The sequence below is a fragment of the Gobio gobio genome (genome assembly GCF_949357685.1).
Source record: "Gobio gobio genome assembly, chromosome: 23".
Lineage (NCBI taxonomy): Eukaryota > Metazoa > Chordata > Actinopteri > Cypriniformes > Gobionidae > Gobio > Gobio gobio.
Genome location: NC_137119.1, coordinates 36,082,746 through 36,105,299, shown reverse-complemented (window position 1 = coordinate 36,105,299; position 22,554 = coordinate 36,082,746). Strand labels below are relative to the sequence as shown.

The 22,554-nt window shown below is 37.0% G+C and overlaps 1 protein-coding gene across 1 annotated transcript; it reads right to left on the bottom strand.

Moving 5' to 3' along the window:
• Positions 1–2,128: 2,128 nt before the first annotated feature.
• rmc1 (regulator of MON1-CCZ1) lies at positions 2,129–20,734 on the bottom strand. Its single transcript, XM_079805564.1, has 20 exons — positions 20,548–20,734; positions 19,974–20,050; positions 19,556–19,640; positions 19,402–19,458; positions 17,277–17,363; positions 17,045–17,185; positions 15,828–15,931; positions 15,650–15,739; positions 15,440–15,545; positions 11,030–11,138; positions 10,835–10,879; positions 9,563–9,616; positions 9,356–9,484; positions 8,515–8,621; positions 8,290–8,409; positions 8,068–8,145; positions 5,878–5,982; positions 5,182–5,250; positions 2,692–2,917; positions 2,129–2,553 (listed from the first exon to the last, which is right to left on the bottom strand). Exons 1-20 carry the CDS (start codon positions 20,728–20,730, stop codon positions 2,474–2,476), a joined length of 2,052 nt encoding a protein of 683 aa, XP_079661690.1. The 5' UTR covers positions 20,731–20,734; the 3' UTR covers positions 2,129–2,473.
• Between the last annotated feature and the right edge of the window lie 1,820 nt (positions 20,735–22,554).

Below are 22,554 nucleotides of genomic sequence, written 5' to 3'. Positions count from 1 at the left end.
CAAAGCTTCATGATGCTGTGTTTTGTAATCGGTCATCACTATATAAGTCGTTATTTAGGTTTTTTTTGCGCACAAAAACTATTCTCGTCAATTCATAAAACTATTGTAGAACCACTGTAGTGAGATGGACTTTGTAACGACGTCTTTAGTACCTTTTATGGGTCTTGAAAAGCACATTGTGCCAATGGAGGCCTTTCTGAGCCATTTGATTTCAACTAAAATATCTTCATTTGTTTTCCGAAGATGAACGGAGGTCTTACGAGTGTCGAACGACATGAGGGTACGTCATTAATGACAGAATTTGCATTTTTGGGTGAACTAACCCTTTAATGTAACTTGAAACCAATTAAACTTTTAAACCTGTATCCACTGCGAGATCCCACAAAAACATCTGCATTAATTTAGCTTGTAAACATACTTCATGTAGCACAATCTTCATGAGATCTACATTACGCACCTGTGAATGTCAGCTATTTTAGGAATTTAGCAACATCAACATGTGGTTTAAACCTGTATGGACACTTTTTGTTACATTGCAGTGTTCTTAAATTGTGTTGAAATGTGAAAATGAGGTCCTGTGATGTGGGACCAATAATTTTATGTGCATTAAAATTGCCAGAGGATGTCTGTGTTGAATGCAATGGTGAAAGACTGTAAAAAGCAAGGCCAAATTGGGCTGAGAAACAAAGACTGTCTGAGGAGATAAAAGGGATTAACATCTGAATCCACTCATATAGTTATCACTCTCTCCCAAGACAACGTGAATCAATTGAGAATGGCTCTAATTAACATGCATTTCCCTTCCCCTGAATTTCCCCCATCCTATTCCACTTCATGCTGAGAGATCACCTAGAATTCACCCAAAATCTGTCAATTCTCACGAAACAATATTATATGTGTTCGATATCGTTTGAAAAGTCTGTGCGACTGGCACAAAAATCTCGTCCCCACAGAAGTATACAAGAAGGTAATAAGAGTTTTTAGAGCTTAGAGATATTTTGCTCATGACGGTGGGTGTGGCTGTTGGAGCCATTTGGTCTCTGATTGAGACAGGTCATAGTATAGTGATTCAATTTAAATTCCCTTTGTTATTATGTATTTCCATTTGAAAGAGGTTTCGGTCTGGTCTGACCTACTTAAAGCGATGTGGCAGAAAGATCGGGGCTTGATGCTGTAATGAGTTCGGCCCGTAACGCAGAAGTCTATTCGACGCTCTGCGTTATGTAATATTCAGAAGTCAGGTATCAATATCCTAGGCCCCTTTTATATTAGGTGGCCTTAAGTACTTTGTACTTACATAAAAAAAATAAGTACAATGTACTTACTGTGTTCAAATTGTATTGCAAAACACCTTTGCTGATATTGAGGTGGGATACGGGTAGAGTTATGGACAGGTGTGGTGGTATGGGTAAGTTTAAGGGTAGGGTTAGGTGTAAGGGAAGTGTCAACTGTGTAATTACAAATGTAACTACAGAAATTAATTACAGATGTAATTACATGCAGGTATTTTTTAAAATGTAAGTACAATGTAAAAACATGTATGTACACAATAAATGCATTGTATCAAATGATTAATTAAAATGTTAGTACATAGTAGTTAAGGCCACCTAATATAAAGTGGGTCCATATCTTATTCTTTGCTACAGAGTATTCAATGTTATGTATGGATTACCTTTGAATTGATTACGTAATTGGCATTATACACTTACCTGACTGTTAATAAATTGTTACAGATCTATTCTGACCTACTCCAGGGTTAAACAGAATGATTCGATGTGTGAGTAACTATTAAATATAAATGACCAAACAACCAATTGGCATTATGATAAAATTGATTCAGATTAAAGATATATTAGAAATAATCCATTCTACTCATCTGAAAACACAGAACGCGCAGCAACCTTCAACCGCAGATCGTTAGCCTCCATTGGAACGATTTTAGCGGGTCTTACAATGGCAACTCACAGGAATGGCAGATAAGATTTGAAATACAAATTACAAATCCCAAAGATATGTAGGTGGTCAGGTTGAATATTTTCCATCGATTATCATCGTGGCAAAAATGTTAAAGCTAAAACAATCACATGGACTGTAAAATTTCACAAAGCAAATAATATCAACAAATAGTCACTATTAACATCATATATTTATTATATATACTGTAAAAGCTAGACATTTCTTTTTTAATTATATACATGATCAAGCTTCACATACAGTTCGTTAATTTGAGCACTCTTGCAATAGGGCGATATTAGTTATTCTCCATTGATACACCAAGCTGAATCCTAAACCCATCTGTACTTCATGGCAAACATGCATAGACAAGACAGCAAAGCGTCTCTTTTAAAGTCTCTTAACACTAGACTTCCTTTAGTGTTTATCTGAGCTTCATACGGTTGGTTTTCATTTTGCTACTCAATGGAATACAGTTTCCTTCTGGTTAAACCATCATTCCAACTGTTACTGTGGTCCTTCACGCCGTGGCTTGTTTCATCAAGGCGTTCTCCCCAAACGTCTGCTTAAAGAAGGCCACATGCTCCTCACAGTGCTCTCCTGGAACAGGAAGATGATGTCAAAGGAATTCCAATCATGTGAATTAATGAATGGACTGTTTGATTTCGATGTTTAGCCCAAATTCGTGAGAGTAAAAAACTACACAGCACGCATCAATCATTCATCAAAACCACCTACCTTGGTTGAAACCAGGATTACCACGTAATCTCATATTCCTCTGCTCGAAGAAGCGGAAGATGGTGTAGAACAACATTGTGTCGCTTGTTTGCCGCGCAGCGTCCAGAAACTTCCGAGCGGAGACATTGTCGTGGCCACCGACGCTTCGAATGAAGCGCAGAGCGCCTAAAACCTGCTGCTTGGACAGAAGAACTTCCACAATCTCATCATTAGCGGTGGACAGCCTCTGTGAAACACACACAAAACACAATCACTCAGCCAAATGCAAAATGAAGATTAATTCACAGCTGGCAAAATGGGCTTTCAATAAAACTTGGCTGCCTATACGGTAGAAAGGTGGAACATTTTTAAATCAGTGCTACCTGGCTACAGCAAACTGAGAAAATGGGGCTGTTGTCTTGCCTTTTGCCAAATAGGTAGGAAAACTTCAACACCCATAATGCACTGGGAATGTTGCCTTCCTAGGTCACTGCCACCAGCCTGCTATAGATACACTTACAGAATTAAATACCGCTTTGCTTTAGTAGGAAATACTTCTTAGTAAACTTTTAGTCACAATGGTGTCGACTAAAGGCTGCAAAGAAGCATTAGGGCCCTATGAAATCAGATTTATTTTTTTCATTTTTTTCTGTTTTAATTTTTCTGGATTCTGTTTTTTCCCGTTTTAATTCTTTTGGACTCCGATTAAATTATTTACTAAAAAAGGCATATCGTCGCTGTCCGATGAAAACCACGTATGTCCATTTTGCCGATTTTTAGATTTTTAGACGGATTGAATGTCCAGGTTCATTTCCGTATACAGTATGCTTCACATATCTAAATGGCCAATGAAAAGTTGTGAAATCATGTCATCTGATTTTCACGTATATCCATTTGGTGTCAAACCTGTCAATCACACCGCGTATCTCCCGCCCTGTGGAAGCATCTCGCCGGTCTCGTGAAGTTTCATCGGAGCTCAGCACTGGATAGCCGAAAGTACGACATTGAAGCTCTCCACAGTTTAGTTCTAATCTAGTTCTTCACAGATTAGTTTGCTTGCTAGTATGTAAATAAACTCGGTCTCATTGATAAGATTCAAACTTTTTTTTTCTTAGTCAAACTGATCAAATTATAGCCTGTAATGCTACTGTCATGATTGTCACTAGAACATGCCTCACTCATACTGCTATCACCGCTTGCCAGAGGCTGAGAATGTCCAGCACGTATTCCTCTGTCAATATGAAACGCGACTTGGCCATTCTAATTAATGATCGGAAGAACGCGTATCATGAAGCTTCGAAGCGTTATGAATCAGTGAGCCGAATCATGATTCGGATCGCGTGTCAAACCGCCAAACTGCTGAAATTTGGCAATTCAAACCGCTGATTCATAACGCTTCGAAGCTTCATGATGCCTTGTTTTGAAATCGTCATCACTATGCAAGTCGTTATTTAGGGTTTTTTTGCGCACAAAAACTATTCTCGCCGATTCATAAAGTTATTTTAGAACCACTGTAGTGAGATGGACTTTGTAACGACGTCTTTAGTACCTTTTAAGGGTCTTGAGAGTGTAAAGTGCCATTGTGCCAATGGAGGCCTTTCAGAGCCATCAGATTTCAACTAAAATATCTTCATTTCTGTTCCGAAGATGAACGGAGGTCTTACGGGTGTCGAACGACATGAGGGTAAGTAATTAATGACAGAATTTTCATTTTTGGGTGAACTAACCCTTTAATATTTTAATCAGTGTTAGTATTATTATTACATTGAGACATAGCTAAATTCTACTGTACAACAGTAACATAATTTCTTACAATTCCTTCAAGTTAAATTTAACTTTTATTTTGTTGGGTTGCCATGAAGACCTTTGAGATTCTGAGAGGGTGTATGATATGATAATAGTTTTTCTCAAGTGAAAACGGTAAAATGCTGATGAAGTGACTCTCAGAGCGAATCTGGAGATGAAGTTCATATGTTCGTGTCCTATATAGTGAGTCGGTGAGATGGCAGAGGCTGAAAACACTGCAAGTGTCACGCGTGCTTCAGTGTGTGTGTGTGTGGTAAATTAAACCATTCATTCACACACTCAGAACATGTAGGGTTCATATTTAAATTGTATTTTTGTGGTTTAATATTTATTCACACACACTAGTCTATATCCTTATTTGATTTAAGTTACTTAAACCTTAAGTAACTTTTTTATTTATTCATCAAAATTTTGACAAATTTCTTGACATCACGTCACAGTAAATAACGTACATTTTTATGACTGGATTCCGCAATTCCGTCTGCGTTTTCCGCATCACAAAAATCATAGGGCCCTAGATCATAAATATGGAGAGAACACTGTGACGGAAACCTGGAAAACCTCCATGTTTGTAGTCTCCATTTCAAACTGGATGACCACGAACACTAAACTGAAAGAAACTGCTGTTCTGCAACCAGTACAGCAAACTTGGACTTTAAATAATCTAAACTGAACATGCATTTGAGTATAATGCGGTTTTTGTACCTTGAGCATGTCCAGAGAAAGCTGGTGAGCAGGAGGATACGTGCTCTCCAGAGACAGCAGCAGACAGGCCTAGAAAAGCAGTCAATAAGAAACAATTATTGAAGCAAAAAGACTTTTCCAAACAAGAGAAGTGTGTAGTGTAATAATTTAAAGGAGTAGTTCACTTTAAAATGAAAATGACCCCCCCGATTTACAAGCTTTATAATGGCAGTGACGGGGTCCATTGAGTTTGAAGCTTAAAAAAGCGCATCCATTCATAATAAACATCCTCCACACGGCTCCTGGGGGTTAATAAAGGCCTTCTGAAGTGAATCGATAGGGTAAGAAAAATATCCATATTTAAAAATGTATAATGTAAAATATCTAGTTTGCGGCGGACCACCTTCCGTATTCAACTTACGTAGAAAGTGTAACGCCTCTGTCTCACAGTTCAAAATGTAGTGAGGCGTCACGCCAGTTACGCTTTTTTCGTAAGTTGAATACAGAAGGCGGTCTGCCAGAAGCTATTTTACTTTATAAAGTTTTAAATATGGATATTTATTAATATAACTCTGATTGTGTTCATCAGAAAGAAAGAAGAATCAGAAAGAAGAAAGTCAAGGATGGCTTGAGGGTGAGTAAATCATAGGATCATTTTGATTTTAAAGTGAACTACTCCTTTATTAAGACATTGAGTTTTGAACATGGAAACCTCACCAGTGGTTTGGAGTCGCTCAGGACGTGATACTGAAGAAACTGGTGCAGCATGTAGAAAAGGTTGTGCTGGACCAGAGTTTTGATGACTAGCTCATACAAATAGTGCTGTAAATGAAAGATACAGATGGAGTCACCGTATAGTACATACGATACAACACATTAAAATCTTGCCCTGACAACTGGGCAATTTGACTCTTTACTAAAAAAACTAAGATTTAATCTAAGATTAAATTTGAGGCCTGCCTCACAAGTTGAACAGATTCAGAGTTCGAATTGACAAAATCAAACATATCCAACCCAACTAGATAAAAAGAAATCAAGCTTAGTCATTTTATTTTATATATATGAATTCTAAGCCTAAAAAAACATAATATTAATGGTCAAAATATAATTTCTCACATGTAATGAATTAAGGAAAGTGAAGAGTGTTTATTTTAGTATTATTTATATACTAGTATAGTATTTTTTATTGTTTTGTATTAGCTTTAATTTAATTTAAACGGAAATAATTTGTGCTTTTGTCATTTTTATTAGTTTTTTCCCCCTCAATTTAATTTCTATTTATCTTTCATTTATTTCAGTTCATTTTAGTGCTTTAACTTGTTTTATTTCAGTTAGTTTTAGTTGCTACTTTTTTAATGTTTTTTTTATTTTAAGTTTTTCATCTAATACTTATATTTGATTTTATTTCAGCTTTATTTTAATGAACAAAAGCTGTTTTTAATAGTCAACTTTTAGTTTACAATAACAACACTGGGCAGTGATTCCCAAACAGTTTTTTTTTTTTCAGTTTAACTAACCCCTTTGACGTAAAAAAACATTAACTTGTTAATATCCTTTAATATTTCAATAATTTAACAACAAATGTTGACAGTTCTCTGATTCAAGTAAATAAATGTTTTATTGTGATTTTTTTAGTTGGAATTCTAAATTTGTATGACTTAATTAATTATTAGCTTTTCATCAACTCACAAACCCCCTCCACTTTTGGAAACCCTGCATTAAGGGTTTGTAAATTATTCTCAATCACCAGGTTTGTAGATTTGACTAGATTTAAAAAAATTTATTAACATATTGTCCCATTGCCCGCTCTCTATACAACGTTTTCTCTCCCTCCACTGTCCTACAAATAAAGTGTAAAACGCTCATAAACAAAGTTTACAGCCTTAAGCGATGTTCAATCATAATTTTACCAAAACCCAATTTGTTCCAATGGGCTGAACCTGCGGTTGGTGTAAGACACTCTAAATGTGAAGTGTCTTTTTAAATGTCAAGTAACAAATGACAGTCGTACATATTTTTTGTTCAAAGGCATAGTTTATGGAACGCCCTCAATATAAAAGATGTTGAAGGGGGAGGCGTAGCGCTGGAGGCCACAGTTACTGAAGAAGCTCAAAGCAGAATGTGTCTAAGCAACTGCAACGCCTAGCAAAACATCCAACAAACACCCGGGGATCAGTTGAAGGTGAACCTGAGATACAATTTACAGTTATACCAGAGCTTATAAAGTAAATGAATGGTTCAGAGTGACAAACCAACATACTGTATAAAACGTCTAGCTATGATTAATGTTTTGCATTGTTTACAACTAACAGATCCATTCATGATTTACAGCTTGTACTTTGAATTAGTGTGTAGGCAAGATATCACAGTTTCTCAAATGAACAAAAGTCAAAACGGTGTGTTCACACTTGGCATGTTTGGCTCAAATAAAAATAAACCCTGGTGCGATTGCTATGTTAGTGCAGCTCATTTGAATAAGTGTGAACTCTGCCATCCAAATAAGATGGGTCTCAGTCTACTTCTCTCTTGGTCTAGTAAATTTCACAAGATGCGACCCCAAAAAGGACAGACTGCTCAAGCATGCCTGTTTTTTCTCATCACAGCTGTGATGTTGCCAAAATACCATCATGTGTAGCTACATGCATACAACCAGGGCATTTAGTCCATAACACAGCATTGTTTTAGATGTTCGATAAGTTCGCAAAATAAACGTAATAAAAGCCGACCAATCAAGTTGTGAACATACACCTATCCCTTTAAGTTTGGTATCAGTGTTAAAATGTCAAAGTGAACGCTAAACGGACCAGGACAAAATTGTTTTTTTTTTGGTCCAGAGACCAAACAAACCAAGCAAACCGAACTACAAGTGTGAACACACCCTTAAAGACCTCACGGTGTTGTTTTTACCTGAACAGGGATTTGAAATTGGTTAAGGGAGCGAATGTACTCCATGAGAACTGCGATGATGAACTTATGCTTCACGCCCTGTTCAAAGACGACAGTTTATAGCATTAGGATAAGAAATATCAAATCATTAGCTTTCCTTTATACTGAGATATTTGAAACCTACAGAACTAAGGAAAGAATGCACGCAATTGCATCCTGAAATGAAACACAATCCTCATTTACCTTCTTCTCAGTGAAGTCAGACAGCACATGAGTGTACATGTCCGACTGGTCTATCACCGCCTGTGTCCGGACAGGCCTTTTATAAGAAGTGCTGGAGCGGCTGGGCCCTGATTCCATAGCCTGAGGAGAGAGAAAAACAGGCCAGTTTGAACAAAAATGTAATTTTTTTTTAATGAATACCACAGCCTAGGGAATGCACAGTATAATAAAATAATTTGTACTGACCGCCGTGTACGCTTGCTCTGCTTCCAGGTATTCTTTGTACACTTGGTTGAGTTTATCAAACACTGTAGCCACCACAGAAAGGTTCCCTTTATCGCCACCTATTAGCACTGAAGAACAAGACATTCATTTATTAAATATTACCCTAATATATGCTGTCACTAGGCCTGCCCTGTCGCGATTATTGCTTAATCATCTCCCATTCCCTTGAAAAAAAAAGCCAGTTGCACTCACGCCATGGCGGATTCGCTATTTACATGGCAGAATTTGCGAGCGGAAAGACTGAACGTTTCTCCAGCGAGGGATCCTTTTATTTTTAATACTTAAAAATGTTTGTGTGCTACTTGCTCTGTGTATAATAAGCAGAGTGTTCACACGTTGTGCACCCGCCTATAGACGCATATTACTAACATATCACCCTTTAAATAACACAAAAAAATACTGTGGTCGCAGTCGTTTTCAGTTGCCTCAAAATAGCAACGCGCCAACAATGTGCCTGAACACGCCAAACAGATGGGCACGAGTGCATTTGCTATTTAAACAACGTGGCACTGGATATGCAAATGGTAACTGCATCGGCTGAAACTAGCAAAAAACACTTGCATCGTGTCTGGCGTCAATTTGCGCCAGGTGTATGATGGGGCCCTGTGAGCAAAGAGGTGATGCAGCAATGTATATCATGAGAAATTGTATGTGTTTTTTGACCTTGGATGCATGTAAACCTATTAGGAGACCTCCAAAACAACATAGGAACATTTAAAACAGCATAATAAGAGCACTTTACAACAATTTATTAACTAACTATTATAAAGTATTTTTTATTATAGAGTGGTCTGTTGCTTACTTTGCGAGCATACAGACAAGATGACCATTTTGCAGTCTCGCCTCCGCAACAGGAAGTCCATGAGTTTGCCTTTATCCTGCAGGAGATTCAGCGTGGGCTGGAGCTTCACCTGGAGGTACCACAGATATCCTGATGCACAGAGAACATATCATTACTCTCAATCACAACACAGATGCGATTTGATTTGTGCATCGTTTAGTAAAGTACCTTCGCTAGCACTGATGATGATATCTGGCTGAAAAACACTCCAGGAAGATGAATCTTGAATGTTAAGGAAAAGTTTGAGAAGGTAAATATTACGGTGGCCCAGTAGTGCACAACACAACGAAATTTAAAAAGCATACATAAGTTCACAACACAACAAAATAAATCCACAACACAACGGAATGAAACCACAACACAACGAAATCAAGCCACAACACAAAGAAAAATCCACAACACAACGAAATCAAGCCACAACACAACGAAAAATCCACAACACAACGAAATAGCCACAACACAACGGAAATGCTCCCGACCACTCGGGGGCACTCGGAGCGCTGTAAAGTTGCCACTGTTCTATAGAGTTGGCAATCTTACAAAGAAATCAATACCACAATTAGTTTCAACAGTATGTAGGCTAACCATTGTTTATCTATATGAAATATTAATTTTAAATCACATCACCTACATGCATTATAGCTGCATATTTATGCTCGAGAATGCTTTGACCCGATACCACGGCGCTAAGGCAACGTCTGCCAATTCCACCAATTGGTTGAAATGTATAATTTGTATGAATTAAAATTACTTTTTAACATTTAAAAACAGACATGTTAAAATTCCACAGCTTGATTGTATTGGTAAAATTGACTTAATAATGCACAACACAACATTGGAATTTGAAAATTAAAAAAAAAACAAGTTAATTTAATTCATACAAATTATTTCAACTTGGTGGAATTGGCAGACGCTCCCTTAGCGCCGCGGCAGCGGGTCAAAGCGTTCTCGAGTATAAATATGCAGCTATTATGCACGTAAGTGATTTTTAATTGATATTTCATGTCGATATACAACTGCACACTTAAAACTGATCGTAGTGTTTAAATATTTGTAAGATTGGCGAATCTATATAGAACAATGCAAGGAAAACTAACTTTAGCGCACTCCGAGAGTCCCCTAGTGGTTGGGAGCATTTCCGTTGTGTTGTGGCTATTTCGTTGTGTTGTGGACTTTTCGTTGTGTTGTGGATTTTTCGTTGTGTTGTGGCTTGATTTCGTTGTGTTGTGGATTTTTCTTTGTGTTGCGGCTTGACTTCCTTGTGTTGTGTCTTGATTTCGTTGTGTTGTGGTTTCATTCCGTTGTGTTGTGGATTTATTTCGTTGTGTTGTGAACTTATGTATGCTTTTTAAATTTCGTTGTGTTGTGCACTACTGGGCCACCATAAAATATGGTACTGTACATTTCAGTTTTAGTTTACAGTTCATCCAGCAAGGATACATAGTTCACAGGGCACAGGGGCCTGACTTGGAGCGGCCGCAGGTCCTGGAAGGGTGTGGAAAGAAAAATTATATTCTTTACACTTTCAGAGAAGAAACCAAAGAGGTAAAGCTTGGAATAGTGTTATAGTTAAATAACTGAAAGCGAGGTGTCACTTTCAAAATGAAAAAAGTGTCTTGCTGAAACACTCCTCACCTGTGAGAGGGATCTTGAAGGGGTTGATGGATCGCGCAGGAAGCACAGGCTGATGCACATTTACATTGCTATCTAATTCCCTTAGTTTTATATCATAAATGAGTGAAGTCTGAAATGCAAAATGATACAAGCATTACAAACAAGGCACAGAGCAGTTCAGACCATTATTTTATGCAGGCTTGCTAAAACGGCTATGTAGTACTTTTACATATTTATTAGGGAAGCACAATACAATCGTTACCATATTGGCAGATTAGTGATTTCTTTACTCATCTGTACACTCACTCAACACTCACTTAAAGTGAATCTTTAAAAACACTAATACAATTTGTAATTTTTTAAATGTATTTACTTAAAATGTTAACATTGTCTTATTGATATTGATCAGTGCATCCCTAATATATTTTTATTTATATATATATATATATATATATATATATATATATATATATATATATATATATATATATATATATATATATATATATATATATATATATATATATATATATATATATATATATATATATATATATATATATATATATATATATATATATATATATATATACAGGGAGTGCAGAATTATTAGGCACGTTGATTTTCTGATCATATTTTTTTTCCAGGCACATTTGACCAATTCCAAACCACAGTAATCCTAATAACTACTATTGATTTAGTATTTAATAATGTATAAGTGATATATAATTGTTCATGAAGGCTGGAAATGAAAATCACCTTATATTCAGGTGTGCAGAATTATTAGGCATGTTTTCTTTTACAGATAAATTGAGCCAAAAAAGAGATTTAACTCAGACTGAAAAGTCAAAAAGTATGAAATGCCCATGAGAAGGATGCAATACTAATGCAATACTAGACATTGCAGTTAAGGCATGACCATTGGACAGTGAAATGCTCGTTGGGTCAGCAGGATCTGACAAAAACAGGTGGTGAAGAAAAGACACCTGTTAACTGCAAAAGAATGAAGAATTAAGGTGAAGAATTAAGGGTGAAACCATCAGGAACCCTTTAGTCTCCAGCGCCACCATTTTCCAAAGCTGCAACCTACCTGGAGTCTCCAGAAGTGAAGGTGTCAGGATCTCAGAGACTTCAGTTAGGTAAAGAATCCTAAAAAATGACCCCCACTAGATAAGAATCACAAGCTGAAGTGTTGTAAAATACATGAAGAAGGTTTTTTTATAGGCTTTATGGACAGATAGGTTGAGAGTGACTCTTGAAGGACCAGCACCACATCCTCTAGTACCACTGTTTGAAGAATTCATCTTCCAGAATCTGGCAGTACGTTTTGGGAGTTCATTTTAGTCCATCCTGAAGTCCGTTTTGCAGAGATGGACTAAAAATGAACTCCCAAAACGGAGTAAAGGGTGGAGCTTTGGAAAATGGTGGCGCTGGAGACTAAAGGGTTCCTGATGGTTTCACCCTTAATTCTTCACCTTAATTCTTCATTCTTTTGCAGTTAACAGGTGTCTTTTCTTCACCACCTGTTTTTGTCAGATCCTGCTGACCCAACGAGCATTTCACTGTCCAATGGTCATGCCTTAACTGCAATGTCTAGTATTGCATTAGTATTGCATCCTTCTCATGGGCATTTCATACTTTTTGACTTTTCAGTCTGAGTTAAATCTCTTTTTTGGCTCAATTTATCTGTAAAAGAAAACATGCCTAATAATTCTGCACACCTGAATATAAGGTGATTTTCATTTCCAGCCTTCATGAACAATTATATATCACTTATACATTATTAAATACTAAATCAATAGTAGTTATTAGGATTACTGTGGTTTGGAATTGGTCAAATGTGCCTGGAAAAAAAATATGATCAGAAAATCAACGTGCCTAATAATTCTGCACTCCCTGTATATATATATATATATATATATATATTTTTTTTTTTTTTTTTTTAAATATACAATGCTAGGAGAATAATGTGAATACCAGAGGACTGGCAAAGCAAAGCACATTATTAGTGACAAGTTCATTATGTACAGTACAATGAACTTAAAGTGCCCATTACGCCATTTTAAAGGTTCCTAATTTTGTTTGGAGGTCTCCTAATAGGTTTAAATGCATCATAGGTCACAAAACACTTTAATTCTCTCATAATATACATTGCAGCATCACCTCTTTTCTCACAGTGTCTGAATTCGGTCTCTATAAACCTCTTCTTTCCGAAAGCCTACTCTGCTCTGATTGGTCAGATGGCCCAGTCTGTTGTGATTGGTCTACGGCTTACAGTGTGTGTCGGAAATTAAACAACCATATCTGAATTTCAGCACTGAAACTTTCTCAACACTTGTATACACAGTGATACGAACAGTAATGTCAGTTTCACCATATTAATTCAATCCTGAGTCCTCACCCTTTGGAAGTGTGTGCAAAGTGGATTTGCTTTGGCAATACTGAAAACAGTGTCTTCTTGACATGTCGACAACATGAACCAAACTCTTCTAGTCTCAGCTACAACTACAGTGTTTGAGGGTAAAATTAGACGTTGTTTCCAGACAGTCAGTGAAGACCATAGGCTGGCATTATGCAAATTTGTTACAAACCTATGTGGATTTATACAGAAAGTGCTACTGGAATTACTGACGACTCATTAAAGGCAGTTCAGGAATTGGTTCTTTCTTTTGAGAGACAATAACTCCATTAACCTTTGATCTTTGAAACTTTGCAGACCTTTTACATTCACAAACAACTACAGTGGGGCAAAAAAGCATTTAGTCAGATCTCCCACTTAAAAAGATGAGAGAGGCCTGTAATTTTCATCATAGGTACACTTCAACTATGAGAGACAGAATGAGGAAAAAAATTCAGAAAATCACATTGTCTGATTTTTAAAGAATTTATTTGCAAATTATGCAAATTATGGTGGGAAATAAGTATTTGGTCAATAACGAAAGTTCATTTGAATACTTTGTTATTTACCCTTTGTTGGTTGGCAATGACAGAGGTCAAACGTTTTCTGTAAGTCTCCACAAGGTTTTTACACACTGTTGCTGGTAGTTTGGCCCATTCCTCCATGCAGATCTCCTCTAGAGCAGTGATGTTTTGGGGCTGTCGCTGGGCAACACAGATTTTCAACTCCCTCCAAAGATTTTCTATGGGGTTGAGATCTGGAGACTAGCTAGGCCACTCCAGGACCTTGAAATGCTTCTTACGAAGCCACTCCTTCGTTGCCCGGGCGGTGTGTTTGGGATCATTGTCATGCTGAAAGACCCAGCCACGTTTCATCTTCAATGCCCTTGCTGATGGAAGGAGGTTTTTTCTCAAAATCTCACGATACATGGCCCCATTCATTCTTTCCTTTAAACGGATCAGTCGCCCTGGTCCCTTTGCAGAAAAACAGCCCCAAAGCATGATGTTTCCACCCTATGCTTCACAGTAGGTATGGTGTTCTTTAGATGCAACTCCGCATTCTTTCTCCTCCAAACACGCCAAGTTGAGTTTTTACCAAAAAGTTATATTTTGGTTTCATCTGACCATATGACATTCTCCCAATCCTCTTCTGGATCATCCAAATGCTCTCTAGCAAACTTCAGACGGGCCCGGACATGTACTGGCTTAAGCAGGGGGACACGTCTGGCACTGCAGGATTTGAGTCCCTGGCGGTGTAGTGTGTTACTGATGGTAGCCTTTGTTACTTTGGTCCCAGCTCTCTGCAGGTCATTCACTAGGTCCCCCCGTGTGGTTCTGGGATTTTTGCTCACCGTTCTTGTGATCATTTTGACCCCACGGGGTGAGATCTTGCGTGGAGCCCCAGATCGAGGGAGATTATCAGTGGTCTTGTATGTCTCCCATTTTCTAATAATTGCTCCCACAGTTGATTTCTTCACACCAAGCTGTTTACCTATTGCAGATTCAGTCTTCCCAGCCTGGTGCAGGTCTACAATTTTGTTTCTGGTGTCCTTTGACAGCTCTTTGGTCTTGGCCATAGTGGAGTTTGGAGTCTGACTGTTTGAGGTTGTGGACAGGTGTCTTTTATACTGATAACGAGTTCAAACAGGTGCCATTAATACAGGCAACGAGTGGAGGACAGAGGAGCCTCTTAAAGAAAAAGTTACAGGTCTGTGAGAGCCAGAAATCTTGCTTTTTTGTAGGTGACCAAATACTTATTTTCCACCATAATTTGCAAAACAATTCTTTACAAATCAGACAATGTGATTTTCTGGATTTTAGAGTTGAAAACCTCATTGTTGAAGTTTACCTATGATGAAAATTACAGGCCTCTCTCATCTTTTTAAGTGGGAGAACTTGCACAATTGGTGGCTGACTAAATACTTTTTTGCCTCACTGTATATTACACACTACACAAAAGGTAAAATCCAAAAACACATAATTGGGGCAATTTAATATCATGTGATTAAAAGCTTGAGCACTTGTCAAACTCACCTGTGAGCTCTGATGGTGCACCACAACTAGATTATCCACCACATTCAGGGCAAACTTGCCTGTGGTGTTCAGTTTGAGCACATGAGTCTTCTTACAGGTGCCTTCTCTACAATTAAAACAAAGCAGGAACAGGGAAGAAAAACAAAAATACAGATCTGAACGTAGAAAAAGCAGCAATATTGTTTAGCTCAATGTGGTGCTAGATGTTACCTGGGCAGATGATAGAGGACCACCTCTGCTCCAGGACTGTTAGTGGTTCTGGAGTGATGCTTCAGGTACATCACATAGAGCTGATCATAACTACAGAGGAGATAAAGAGTGAGACTATTGTTGCTTTTTCATGCAATTTATTTCATAACTGGCTCGAGTACTCATACACACGCCTTACATTGTAGCCACAGCGATGTCACGTTCAGAGAGGCTGAGTTTGGCTGGTTTGGGCACGGCTGGCAGCTCAATCTCAAACTTGGTCATCTTTGACATGGTCGCACTCTTAAGAAAATAATGTTGAAGGGTTAGTTCACTCAAAATTGAAAATTCTGTCATTAATTACTCACCCTCATGTCGTTCCAAACCCGTAAGACATTCGTTCATCTTCGGAAAACACAGATTAAGATATTTTTGATGAAATCCGAGAGCTCTCTGACCCCTCCATAGACAGCTATTTAATTAACACTTTCAAGGTCCAGAAAGGTAGTAAAAACATTGTTAAAATAGTCCATGTGACTCCAGTGGTTCAACCTTAATTTTATGAAGTGACGAGAATATTTTTGTGCGCAAAAAACAAACAAAAATAACGACTTTATTCAACAATTTTTTTCTCGTCTGTGCCAGTCTCTTATGCAGTTTATGTTGTAAATTAAATGCAGTGCTTCTGAGTTCTACACGGTTCTATGGCAGAACTAAAACTAGGTTATCGTCGTTCTAAATCCCGCTATTAACCCAGGGTAAAGGAACGCGTCACATTTGTAATTTAGAAGCGGGGTTAAAACCACTTTTTACCAGGGGTTGTAGCACCGGTAGCACAGTTTTTGTACTGTTAACTCCGCATTGTAATGCCAAACACCCATTTGAGGTGAAAAATGCCAAATGGTGACACAAAACGCGACCATTGGAGTTTTATTCTTACCTTTATAGACCAAAAAGTTCATTCAGGATTAACTTGATAGTACAGTTGACAATATATAATATGAGGATGCGCAACGCTAGAGCTTTTATATAAACAGGTTGCTCTCTGCATTTATCAAGTAAATTGCACTGACACCGCAAATATTCAAATAAGAATGCTAACCCAGGGTTTAGGAAGTTACAGTGTGAAACGGTAGTTTATGAATACTCAGGATTAATTGTTATCCCTGGGTAAATTTCGAGCAATTTGAAACGTGAAGCAAGATAACCCGGTATTCAGTTTACACCAGGTTTAGAATGGTCCAGGGTTAACTATTTTAAGTGTGAAAAGCCTGAAAGTTACTGAGAAACACTTTATGCAGTTTACTTTGGGTACAACTGAAGTCAATCTGTTTTACTGTTGCCCTCTTGTGGTTCAAGTCTGCAGATGCAGGGCTCTTGCATGATTGAAATTAACAATAAACACACTAAACTCACCTTGAAAGCAAATGGTTGCAGCACATTGCCCTGTACGGTGGTGGAAAGCAGAAGAACGGCCGTCTCTGGGCAATACATGTACCAGTTCACATTGATGCTCTGGCTCTTTAAGAGCTTCAGGGTTCGTTTATCAGGCAGCACCTAAACAGAGGAAAAACAGGGATTCTGTATGCCTTTGGTACAAAGAATGACTTCAATTCATTTACTGATTTGATGTGAGGCGTCACCTCACCTGATAGAATTCTATTCCCTGGTCAGTGACGAATACAATCTCGTTCCAGTTGGTCCAACAAAACCCGAGAATACTAGCATTCTTTGTCTGAGGATGTAAATGAAAACAACACAATTAAAAATGTGTGTATACTCACCAAGGCTATATTTGATCAAAACTACAGTAAAAACTATTTGAAATTATTAAATGAAAATATTTTTATATATGTTTTTAAATGTAATGTATAGCTGTGATGCAAAGGTACTCTCTCTCTCTCTCTCTCTCTCTCTCTATATTATATATATATATATATATATATATATAGATAGATATACAGGTGCTGGTCATATAATTAGAATATCATCAAAAAGTTGATTTATTTCACTAATTCAATTCAAAAAGTGAAACTTGTTTATTATATTCATTCATTACACACAGACGAATATATTTCAAATGTTTATTCCTTTTAATTTTGATGATTATAACTGACAACTAAGGAAAATCCCAAATTCAGTATCTCAGAAAATTAGAATATTACTTAAGACCAATACAAAGAAAGGATTTTTAGAAATCTTGGCCAACTGAAAAGTATGAACATGAAAAGTATGAGCATGTACAGCACTCAATACTTAGTTGGGGCTCCTTTTGCCTGAATTACTGCAGCAATGTGGCGTGGCATGGAGTCGATCAGTCTGAGGCACTGCTCAGGTGTTATAAGAGCCCAGGTTGCTCTGATAGTGGCCTTCAGCTCTTCTGCATTGTTGGGTCTGGCATATTGCATCTTCCTCTACACAAAACCCCATAGATTTACTATGGGGTTAAGGTCAGGCAAGTTTGCTGGCCTATTAAGAACAGGGAGACCATGGTCCTTAAACCAGGTACTGGTTGCTTTGGCACTGTGTGCAGGTGCCAAGTCCTGTTGGAAAATGAAATCTGCATCTCCATAAAGTTGGTCACCAGCAGGAAGCATGAAGTGCTCTAAAACTTTCTGGTATACGGCTGTGTTGACCTTGGACCTCAGAAAACACAGTGGACCAACACCAGCAGATGACATGGCACCCCAAACCATCACTGACTGTGGAAACTTTACACTGGACCTCAAGCAACATGGATTGTGTGCCTCTCCTCTCTTCCCCTGATTTCCAAAGGAAATGCAAAATGTACTTTCATCAGAGAGCATAAATTTGGACCACTCAGCAGCAGTCCAGTCCTTTTTGTCTTTAGCCCAGGCGAGACGCTTCTGACGCTGTCTGTTGTTCAAGAGTGGCTTGACACAAGGAATGGGTTACTGTGCGTAGTGGTTCTTGAAGTACTGACTCCAGCTGCAGTCCACTCTTTGTGAATCTCCCCCACATTTTTCAATGGGTTTTGTTTCACAATCCTCTCCAGGGTGCGGTTATCCCTATTGCCTGTACACTTTTTCCTAACTCATCTTTTCCTTCCCTTCGCCTCTCTATTAATGTGCTTGGACACAGAGCTCTGTGAACAGCCAGCCTCTTTTGCAATGACCTTTTGTGTCTTGCCCTCCTTGTGCAAGGTGTCAATGGTCGTCTTTTGGACAACTGTCAAGTCAGCAGTCTTCCCCATGATTGTGTAGCCTACACAACTAGACTGAGAGACTATTTAAAGGCCTTTGCAGGTGTTTTGAGTTAATTAGCTGATTAGAGTGTGGCACCAGGTGTCTTTCTAATTCTAATTTTCTGAGATACTGATTTTGGGATTTTCCTTAGTTGTCAGTTATAATCATCAAAATTAAAAGAAATAAACATTTGAAATATATCCATCTGTGTGTAATGAATGAATATAATATACAAGTTTCACTTTTTGAATGGAATTAGTGAAATAAATCAACATGATTTCTAATTATATGACCAGCACCTGTATGTATGTATGTATGTATGTATGTATGTGTGTATGTATGTGTGTATGTATGTGTGTATGTATGTGTGTATGTATGTGTGTATGTATGTGTGTATATATATATATATATATATATATATATATATATATATATATATATATATATATATATATATATATATATATATATATATATATATATATATATATATATATATAAAAGAAGGAAATGAAAACAGCATTTGACTTGAAGGGTGTTAAAGTCAATCTTTGTTTAGGGATATACCTTGCACTCGTGGGAGAATTCCAAGTGTGGATAGTCAGGAATGAAGTTTATGAAATCCTAAAAAAGGGGGAGAAAGAAAGAAATTATTTTAAAGGGAACATGCAAACAATAACTGCATTTATTGCAACAGCAACAACTAATGAATGATACTTACAACTGATTTTGTAGTGCGCTGCACAGCTAAGATTTTGTTCCCCAATGAAAATTTGATACACTTCACCTCTCCTTTATCATCCATTCTGTCAAACAAAACACAATTTAAGAATCTTAACCAGATTTGTTATAGTTATTTAAAAATAGTTTTCAGTAACTGAAATAAAGCATATATAAATATTAGAGGAAAAACTTAAATGGAACTAACTGAAATAAGTTTCAGTTTAAGCATTAAATTATTAAAACTAAAACTGAAATAAAAAAAATAATAAAAGCTATATAGAAATAATAAAAAGCTAGTTAAAAATTTTAACAATTAATATAATAGTATATACTTAATTAATAATAGTTTTAAAAAAACCCTTTCATACAAACAAAAATATAGAAAAATGAAGAAAATCTAGTTGACTTAGGCCTACCTGAAAGCCACTGAGCTCTTGTCATCTGGTCCTTTAACCACAACACCTGTGGCCCCACCAGACCGTACAGCAAACACCTACAGCACATGAAACATGCACTATTATACTCAGAAAGCATAACTCATCATGACAGATTGCTAACATACACTTATGTGATAAGTGTAAATTACACCTATATGATCATTAACCCTGACACCAATGTTTTTGGACATGTGTTAATTGAAGCACATTGTATATACTTTTATATAGGAAATATGGAATATATGGAGAGAAAAAAAAACTGATACCACAGTACAGACACAGTGCTTTTATGATATTGTCACCAAATGATATAAACCAACACCATAAAACTGTAAACCTGATATCTGACAAAGTTATTGCACATAATACAGTTACAGTGAAAAAGTTAATATTAGTGTATGCATAAACTAAAAAGGCTATTTATGAATTAGTTGATCTACGTGCAGAGAATATGATGAACACCGCACAGGAAAGCTGCCTATCGACACAGCATTGATATCTCTTTATATTTACATGTAATTATTACACTTCAAATTATTAAACGTGTTCTCACCTGTTTATTAGCCTCGTCAAAAAACACATTGTTGACGCTCGATGCGTTCTCAAACTGCACGGGGTTTTCACTTAGCTCTAGATAATATTCGTCACTCATATCGTTTAATAAAGAGTGCTTTATTCCGCGGTGTTGTGTTTTTACTTCAGCTAGTGTTTCCACTTCCGCGTCCGAGGCAGTCATGTGATGCTCTGGCGCTCATGTGACGTCATCTCAGGGCTTCCGAAATCGCTGCAATGTGTACAACTTCAAAGTTTCTTGTATTTGTGTATAGTTGGCCAGAGCAGTAATCCTAGTTTGCCCCTCTGACATATGACATTTTATCATACAGTAAAACCACATTTTGGGGTGTTGTATATTTTATAGATTTATTAACGAGGTTGTTAACTCATCAATGATCTGCATGTTTAAAGGAATTACATTTCAGATCATTTAAGATTTTGAAAACAATTTAACTAAATTTCTATCAAAGCAAGGATAAAGTAACTTTCATGTGCCTCCATTTAGACGAATTCTCATTCTTTTCTAATCGTTGTTTTTTTATTCACAAACCTTTCCATAGTCGCCCGACCAAAGATTTATTTATTTATAATAGATAAATGTTATTGTCAAAAAACAAAAAACTGCACGCATAAATCATTTATAACAAATAGGCCACTGCATCCATTATTCCATAAAAATAAAATAAAAAAGCATCTAAGAAAATAATTTTGTCGTTCACAACGCCTCGCGCCATGAGCATCGCGTCAAATTCAAAGTTAGACATTGCGTCAAATTCAACGGCTCAAATTTAAAAAAAAATACGGGCGGAAGAGTTCGAGTGTCAATCTTTCATAAATATTAGTAAGAGAGAAAGCCAATGTCCATATTTGACAGCTTTACGCAGAAAAAACATCTTTGTCCAAGGTAAAACTGTATTTCATTATATTATCTATATATATATATATATATATATATATATTGTTAGGCCTATATTTTTTTTAATTCAGGCTATAGTATTCTTCTTGGTGGCCAACTTATGTTTGTTTTTGTTTTTCATTTTTGAGGAAAATGTATTTTCCAGAATGGCATTTTCCTTCCAATTCATTTTCATTTCATTTTAGATCAGAGGTGTTTCTAAGTTGTGTTTTCTATTTGTTGTTCTGCGCTTTAGTGAAACATGGAAACATTACGGAAAGCAATGAAGTCTTCTGTGCCTCCATCTGACCCGGCTGATCCTGATCCCATGTCCAAAACATCTTCGTCCCTCTTTGAGGACAGCGTAGATGAGAAAGAAGGCAAGCAGGCTAATAGAACAAGCTCTCTGGAAATTATCAATATTTACATACAAGATATAATGAGAATGATTATGGTATGGAACGGCATCCCAGAGTTTGCCAAGTGAAGTGGCTGTCTATATTACTGAAGAGCCATTGGGCGAATTTCTAACAATAGAATACAAATATGCATCTAACAGTATAATGTAAGATATTTTTGTTTAATTTTGAGGTGTTTCTAGTTGTCTTTTTCTCTTTCCTCACTTTAGAGAAACATACAAATAGCAAGAGGAGAGATGGGCTCTTCGAGAGACTATGGAAGTCTTACTTACTGTCATGCTGCATACGTCTACCAGATTCAGTCGAGTCTCTCTCTCCCCAAACTAGTCATCCTAACATCTGTTTAGCAACCCCCTTAGAGAACAGAATTGTTTACATTGATAAACACACATAAAGAAGCTGCACAGAAACAGTTTTGAAGATACACTCTTAAAAATAAAGGTTTCAGAAGAGGGCTTTTGTAGCGATACCATTCAAAAAGAAACATTATTGGTTTCCCAAAGAACCTTTCAGTGAACAGTTCCTTAAAAAAAAAAACGTGTTTCTTTTCTTTGTGTGAAGAACGGAACAATGGAAATATGGATGTTAAAGGTTCTTCATGGGATCATTTGCCAATAAAGAATTACAGTGTACGGCAAGACTAGGAAGTAAAATGCATAGACCTAAATGTTGAATAATGAGACCGATGTTA